General features: G+C 39.1%; 1 protein-coding gene across 6 annotated transcripts in view; it reads left to right on the forward strand.

Moving 5' to 3' along the window:
- afdna (afadin, adherens junction formation factor a) overlaps positions 1-8,615 on the forward strand; it is a 240,790-nt gene that overhangs the window by 128,783 nt on the left and 103,392 nt on the right. For all 6 annotated transcript variants that reach the window (XM_043696286.1, XM_043696285.1, XM_043696281.1 and 3 more), the window contains exons 11-12: positions 787-868; positions 3,238-3,353. In XM_043696286.1, the coding sequence (XP_043552221.1) occupies positions 787-868; positions 3,238-3,353 (198 nt within the window). The remainder of the gene's footprint in view (positions 1-786; positions 869-3,237; positions 3,354-8,615) is intronic.

The following is an 8,615-nucleotide window of genomic DNA, read 5'->3' on the forward strand; positions in this document are numbered from 1 at the left end:
GGCTCTGTAATCTGTCTGAATTTAGGTAATTTTTTTTTCTTTTTCCTGCCAAAAGGGCAATTTCATATTTTCTCACATTCTACTCCATTTGTCCATCTTTACCCACTCATTTAACCTATCTATCTTTTTATAACCTCCAAATGTCCTTTTCATAACTTAGCAAACATTGAGTTTTTGAGGGTATGGTGGTAGGTAATATCTATATGGACTTTATTGAGACCTCTGACAAGATTCCTCATGGCAGGCTGATACAAAACATGAAGTCATGAGGGACCAGCAGGGTGCTGGTAAAGACAAAGTAGCAGTGGAAGAGTGTATTTCTGATTGGAAATCTGTTACCAGTGATGTGTGGCATGCTTGTTTCATGGTCGGTGCATAGAATATGAAATTGGCAAGTTATATTGCAGTTGTCAAGGACTTTAAACCACATTTGAAATTCAATAATTTCATGATGTAATAGGTAAAGAATTGTAATGAGTTTGGTTTTTAAAAAAAGATTGCCTCTAAATGAGTGAAATGCTACGTAAAAATTATCTAAATAAAACACAAAAGGATAAAGAAAGAAGCAAGTTTGTGACTAACCCAGTAAAACAAAAAGAAATCAAAAAGTGGTCAACATGGAGGTAGAGGTTGTGATCTAAAATTGTTGAACTCCATTTGAGTCAAAAATTCTGTAGAGTGCCAAGTTTCACAGTTTTGGTTTAAACATTGTTTGAAGTGTGCTTGGGGAGAAAAAAAAAATTAATTTGAAGGATGTTTCTTTAAAAAAAAAATTGTGATTTATAGGCAAGGGTCCCGAAGTGTCCAAGAAACTACATTTGATCTGGACGGCGACATTCACAGTGGTATGCCATTAACTATGAGCAAGGTAATTTTTTCTTTGTTTTGTGTTAATGAACTTGAGTATAATTAAGTTGTACTATTTTGAAAATGAACAAAACACTTAAACTCAGTTGTTCATGAAAATGTTCTATCATTGATCACTTCTAAATAGTTTCAGTTGGGCTCTGAGATAGCTTAACTGTCTAGATTACAATGAAAGGGTATTTAACGAAATTGATTTGGATTAGGCAGTTTGCATTAATTGTGTTCACGTGTTGTTTTTGGATTCTTTTTATCTGTTGGTAATGTTTACTCCTTTTTAAAATGATTTTTCTGTCAGCCCATCCCATAAAGAGGCAAATATTAAAAGTATTAACAAAAGCATTAAAAGTATTAACAAAAAGCATCAAATCCTATAGGAGCAGCAGGGGAAATTTAAATGAAAGCTTTACTGGAACTGTTTATTGGACCAAGACCAAGAATAAGGACCACCACTGTTAAATAATAATGAGAAGATCCAAAAATACTTGTGTCAAGATAAAGAATGGTTTTAAAAATTCATATTCTGCCATCCACACTACTTCAAGGAAGATACGCTAACTTGAAAATATTCAAAATGGCAAATTTTTGCAAAGCATTTTAGATGTTTTAAGACATTAACTCCATCTCTCTTTAGCGGATAGCTGATGAATATTATTAGGAGCACAAGTCTGCCTTGACAAAAGAAAGTTAACATTTCAAAGCCTTAAAAGGACAACTTGGAAAACATTTTTATTCTGGTGTTCTACGACAATCAAATTCCTTTTTATTCATCTGATTTTAGGATTCTCACGCCAGAAACTAATGGATGTAAGCATGCAATTCATAATATTGATAAATTGGCACTGATTTGGTTAGTTTCACTGAACAAGATTGAGAATTTTGAAAATGTGGAGAGGTTGTAGTTCATGTAAGGCTTGTTTTTCTGTGCTTGTTTGCAATTAGCCTTTAGGTAGATTTCTTTGAACAGATTTCCCTTGAGATTCAATTGGATCTGTGCATCCCACAGAATCCCAAAAACAGCAATTATTTCTCTACTGTTGTAGTCTTGCATATGATGCATAACATCTAGAATGAGCATTGAATGTATCATCAAATTTTATTCTGTTTTGCTTCCAAAAGGAGCAATGTAATTTAAGCAAGTAACTAATTGTCCAAGGCATTCTACAAGTAAAAGTGGTGTCTTGGTAGCCCAGTTAATTGTATGCAAATGATTAACCAATTATGCTTCCATGATTTCTATTTCTGCTCTAACTCAGAAACTGGTCCCAAGCTATTGTGAATAATGCACAATCCACTGCAACAATTTATTGTTCAATCCAAGTTCATAGCTTAAGTTATTTCACTTACTTTTCTGGATCTCTGCAGTTGGCTAACATGCATTAAAACAAATAAATTCTGTGCTGGGTGTTGAGCAATATCTAAAGTGTAGTAGCCGTGATATAAAGCTTCAGTCAGCAGATTCTGAAAACTAGCCTTGAGATTTTGACTTTTGAGATTATACTTCTTAATTTGGCACTTAGTTGCCCATATTGACCAGACATGACTTCCTCCTTTGACCTGCCAATGTCATCTGTACCTAAATGGACCATGACATCTGGATCCTCACGCTTCAATTGAAAGTTTATCTCCAGCCTTAGATGTCCCCTACTATCACTGGAAAGGCAACGCAGCCATCTGGAATAATGCTCTGTGCTACGGAGAATGGTATCAATTTCCCACCCTTATATTGCTCCCTACTACCACTACATTCCTTCTGAGAACTGGATCCAGAATGTCTTCTGTACCATGGTGTCAAAGTCTCTTCTCTCCACCTCCCCGCCACTCCAGTTATGACACTGTCCAAATAACCAGTTGCTTTTCCTCAGAGTAAAATTAACTTCAAGGCCTCAAACGTTTATGAAAAACAAAAGCAACAGAAAACCTCTTTCCTTTTTTCCCCTTAACTACTTTCAAGTACAAAGTCACATTATTGGCGAGTTTTATATGCATGGAATTGAGCTGAGAGAGCTTATTTTTTTAAAAAAATCCATTATAAAATTCTGAAAGGAGACACACTTAACTCACTGCATAAGCTGTAACCTTTTAAATATCATGTTAGCAGATTTCTAGTCATTAAGTATCATGTAATTATTACAAAAATAGGTTACATTTTAAAGAATAACTGATTTGAAACTTCCAGAACTGTTTTTAACTGCGTCAGTGTGTACTTCAGGACTCTGACTTGAGTCACTGCACTGATAGTGACTGTCAGCTTGGTTTTTATTTCAGTTTAAAATCTGGGCTATCCTGTTTGTATGTTACAATTCTGTCAAAGGTTTAGAAATGTCATTTTTTTCCAAATCCTGATCCTGCAACTGTTGTCTTTTTCCTTAGAGTTCAGATAGATTGGATAGCGAGCACACAGTTTCCAGTTCCAGTTCAAGTGAACGCAATGTGGTGAAGCCAATTGTCAGAGTGGAACAACAAGACTACTACAAACAAGAGATCAGGCAAGGCACATCTGTTTATTAGTTATGTTTTAAAATCTGGCAGATTTTCCAGTGAGCGAATTCAGCTTCACATGACTATAGACACATTGTTTATAATCATGCAAATTGATCCTGCTCACCACTGTACTTGATTTGGAACAATTTGAAGGGGAGGGAGAAAGGATGATGAGAAGTAGGCTTTTGAGACTGCAGAGCTTTTAAGCAAAATGATTGGCCAGTTAGGCAATGTGCACTGTTAAAATGAGAATTTAAAGGGGTCTTGCAGCTGTTAGCATTCAGTCAGAACTCCCCAGCAGCCATTTCTGCCTCAGAGCTAGCAAACCTCAAAAGTTTGGCTTATAGTTCAAACTTACAGAAGCTCTGGCCTAGAATACCTCTACTGAACCTCTTCACCCTCTGAGATTAAAAACACCATGTTCCCCAATGCATCGCTGATCCTTGGAACTCTTGTCATGAATCTCCTGCACATTCTTTATTACCTCCTTAATCTTTCCAAAAATGTCACCATAACTGGACATATCAAAGTTGAGGCCAAACTAGTAGTTTATAAAGGTTGATCATAACTCCTTTGCTTTTGTCCTGTGTCTCTAGTGCACAGTGCTTGATCCCTTGTATATTTTAACCACATACTGAACTTTTGACATTCCATGATTTATGCATATACCACAAAGCCTTTATGTTCCTGCAGTTCTTTAGATTTGTGTCCTTTATTTTCAATTTGTTCTCTCTGTCCAAATATAACTTTATTAAATTAACCTACATTAAATTTAATCTATCTGCCTATTTCTCCAGCTGGTCAAATGTCCACTTGTAGTTGACTACTGTTCAGCACGGTTCATGTACTTGGGTTTAGTGCCATCTGCAAATTTTGAAGTTGGACTATGTGCGCCTAAGTCAAGGTCAATATTTGTATATCAAAGTGAAAAGGGGACCTATCATTAACCCCTTGTGAGCACCACTGTTTATCTTCCATTTGGAAGAACATCAATTTTACCACCACTGTTGGTTGAAACATTTTCTGTTCTCAAGTTTTAACATAACCTTGCCATGACGACATATACTAATAATACATCAAGAATCAGCATAAATAAATGAACAATGCAGCTAAATTAAGAACTCATTAACAATTCTGGACATCAAGGAAGGAATGATGTGAGCTTATCAAAAGGCTATAGCAATTATCATGTGGATTCTAACCTAGACTGGAAAATGCAGTACAGATGGTGTGTCAAAACTGCAGTATATGGGAGATCAAGGATGCCACTGTGATCCAAGGCAAGTGTACCTTTAAGTATTTGAAGTTTGAGAAACTTCGACTAAGAGCTGGAGCTGGAGGCTCAACTACAGACATTGATACATCGGGAAGGGGGACTATTACTGGATATTTTTTGTACCAAGAAGCAGTCATCCATTTTGGGGATGGAGAGGAGGATCTAAATGATGGTACCATGGTACAGAAAGTTATCCAGGCAGGAAAGCTGAAAGGAATGTAGTGATCATAGGGTCAGCATGGTCACAGGAGTTGACCTGTTCACCACCAAAAAAAGAGCAAGAGTCCAGGTGGCTGTCTTGTCTGTCCAGTACCAGGCTTCTGGACATTTCTGGACTGGTGAATAGTAGGTCTGGTGTTCTTGTGACCTGTATAAATGGGCAAGTAGTGTAGATTTTAAATTAAACACTAAGGACGAGGGACCAAATTTGGGAAGTGGTGGTGAATCAAAGAATGGGGAGGAAGTAATAAATAAACGAAGAGTGCAGATCTGAGAGCAAATCGGTTAAGACGAGAGATTACAAAAATAACAAGGACAAAGCTCAAGGCACTGTATTTCTGTGCACATAGAATTTAAACAAAACTAGTAATATGAATTAAGATAACTGTGATTTAGTGGCCATCACTGAAACGTGGTTGCAGAATTGGGACTTGAATATTGAAGGGTGAGAGATATTTAGGAAGGATAGGGAGCTAGTAGGAAAGGGTGAGCGTGTCTCTATTATTTAAAGATGTCAGCAAAATAGAGAGAGAACCTAATTTCGGGAAACAAGGATATGAAAGTAGACAGGATAAAAATGAATTATAGTGGCAAAAGGTCACAAGTTTTATGTACAAGCCCCTTAACAGTAATGACATAGTTGCGCACGGTATCAAGGAAGAAGTAAGCTTATCAAAAGGATACAGCAATTATCATGTAGATTTAACTTAAGTAGACTGGAAAATCTGATGGAAAAAGTCTAGATGATGAATTAATTTAATGTTTTCAGGACCATTTCTTAGGTCAGCATGTTATGGCACCAGAGATCAGACTATTCTAGAAACAAAAACAGAAATTGCTAGAAAATCTCAGATCTGGCAATATCTATGGAGAGAAATCAGCATTAACATTTTGGGCCCAGTGACCCTTCCTCAGAAATGATAGAAACTAAGAAAATGTTGGTTTTTATACAGACAATAGGATGAGGAGCTAAAGAGTAAACTTTAGGTGGGGATAGATAACAAAGAGAGAAGAACAGCTGAACAGACAAAGGGTGGATAATGGTCAGCCTAGAAGAATGAAATCTGTTAATGGTGCCATTTGTGACTAACAGTGGATAGTGTTTAATAACAACAGACCATGTGATAACAAGTCCACGTGTGGGGTTAGGGTAAGCACGTGAGAGAAGGTGCCTCAAGGCTTAAAATTGTTGAACTCGCTATAGCGTTCAGACAATTGTAGAGTTCCCAAGCGGAAAATGGGGTGCTGTTCTTCTGGCTTGCACTGAGCTTCATTGAACACTACAGTAGGCCTGAGACAGATGTTGGCCAGGCAACAGGGTGGTGTGTTGATGTGGCAAGCAACTGGAAGCCCAGTGTCTTTTTTTTTTACAGACAGAATGCAAGTGTTCTGTGAAACTGTTGTGAGCAGCAAATGCAGTAGACTAGATGGAGTGAAATGTAGGTAAAGGACTTCTTCACATGGAAGGTGTCTTTGGGCCCTTGGATACTGAAGAGGGAGGAAGTAAATAGGCAGGTGTTATACCTTCTGCATATATAGGGAAAGGTGCCAAGGGGTTGTGGGGAGATGTTGGAATTGAAGGAGCAGTGGATCAGGGTGTCCCAGACAGAACAATCCTTGCGTAAGGCTGGCAGGAGGGGAATATGTATCCTGTGGATGTAAATGCTAGTTGAGGACAAGGGGGACCCAACTGCTATTGTGGGAAGGGGAGGGGAGTTAGGGCTGAAGTGTTGCAGGTGGGACAGATGCGGTTGAACCCCCATCTACAGTGCAGGAGAATCCTTGGTTGAGGACAAAGGTGGATGTTATGGAGGCCCCCTTGTCGAAGTTGGCATCATGAGAACTGTTGCAATAGACTGAGTAACTGGGAGAATGGAATAGGGTCTCTACAGTATTTAAGGTGCAAGGATGTATGTGAGCTCTGAAAAGATTTGTAGCTCAGGTTGAGGTTCTGGATATAAAGTTTGCTGGCTGAGCTGGAAACAGCTCTGCCAACCATCCAACCCAAACTTTAGGTCTGCTATGTGGATGACACCTTTGCCATCGCTAACCAAAACAAATTACAGGAAACCTTCAAGACCATCAATAATACCCTTACTGGCATAACATTCACTAAAGAGGAGCAAAACAACTGCAAACTGCCATTCCTAGATGTCACAGAGCGAACAGCCAATGGGGAACGTCAAACCAGTGTCTACAGGAAAACAACATGTACAAACCAAATATTGAACTACAGAAGCAATCATCCTAACATCCACAAACAAAGCTGCATTAGAACATTATTTCAATGAGCCACCATACACTGGAGCACAGAAGATCTACAAAGAGCAGAGGAAAATCACCTATACAGTGTATTTTTAAAAAATGTACTCGATGAACACAGTCCGCCGATTTCTGAGCAACAAACCCAAACAAGCAGACGCAACACATCTGGAAACCCTAGTCACTCTCCCCTACATCAAAGACACCTTGGAAATGACTGCCAGACTATTCAGACCCCTTGGCATTATGGTAGCCCACAAACCCATCAACACACTAAAACAGCAGATAATGAACTTGAAAGACCCTGTAAAGATAACAAGCAAAACTAATGCCATCTATAAAATACCTTGCAAGAACTGTAACAAAAACTATATAGGACAAACAGGCAGAAAACTAGCCACTAGGATACATGAACATCAACTAGCCACAAGACGACATGACTCTCTCTCACTGGTATCCTTACATATGGATGAGGATTACACCACTTCAACTGGGACAATACATCCATCCTGGGACAAGCCAAACAGAGACACGCACGAGAATACCTAGAAGCATGGCATTCCAATTGGTACTCTATCAACAAACGCATTGACTTGGATCCCATCTACCATCCCCTTAAAAAAAAGGAATGACATCATATGAAATGATGTCACCACAGAAAATGACATCACCAACCCAAGGAAACCCAGACACCCAAATAGAAATTGGGTTACAGCACCAGTGCTTCAACTGGAGGCTCACTGAAGATGTTATCTAGTATGGTGATGAAACGTCTGAAAATGAACCTTCCAGCTCAGCAAGCAAACCTACATCTAGATGGAAACAGATGTTGAGGAAGGGAAGGGAGGAGTCAGGAGATGATAGAGTGGAAATTGAAAATGAAATTGATGAACCTTTCCAATTTGGAGCGAAAGAGGGAAGCAGTGCTGATGCTGATATACCAGAAAAAGAGTTGTGCTTGGGGGCTGGAATAAGACTGGAACAGTGTTCCACCTACCCTACATAGAAACATGGATAACAGGGGGTACCCATGACCACCCCTTTGACCTGATGAGTGAGAAGAGTCAAAGGAGAAGTTGCTCAGAGTGAGGATGAGCTCAGCCATGCCGCAGGCGATGATCGTGCATGGGAGTGGTTCAGGCCTTTTTTCCAAGAAATGGAGAGCCCTGTGATTTTCTTGATGGGGGATGAGCGTGTAAAAAGATTGCATGTTCGAGGTAAAGAGGAGGTGGAAATTCAGAAACTATCCTGTCCCATCCAATTAGCATCTTCTACGATTTATTGGGTGCTGTTATGTGGGACAGACTTGTGAAACAATAAAGGTGCTTAGTTTTGACAGTCATCAAACTAGTCAGAGTCATAGAGATGTACAGCATGGAAACAGACCCTTTGGTCCAACCCGTCCATGCCGACCAGATATCCCAACCCAATCTAGTCCCACCTGCCAGCACCTGGCCCATATCCCTCCAAAACATTCCTATTCATATACCCATCCAAATGCCTCTTAAAT

The sequence above is a fragment of the Chiloscyllium plagiosum genome, chromosome 9 (assembly GCF_004010195.1).
Source record: "Chiloscyllium plagiosum isolate BGI_BamShark_2017 chromosome 9, ASM401019v2, whole genome shotgun sequence".
Taxonomy (NCBI): domain Eukaryota; kingdom Metazoa; phylum Chordata; class Chondrichthyes; order Orectolobiformes; family Hemiscylliidae; genus Chiloscyllium; species Chiloscyllium plagiosum.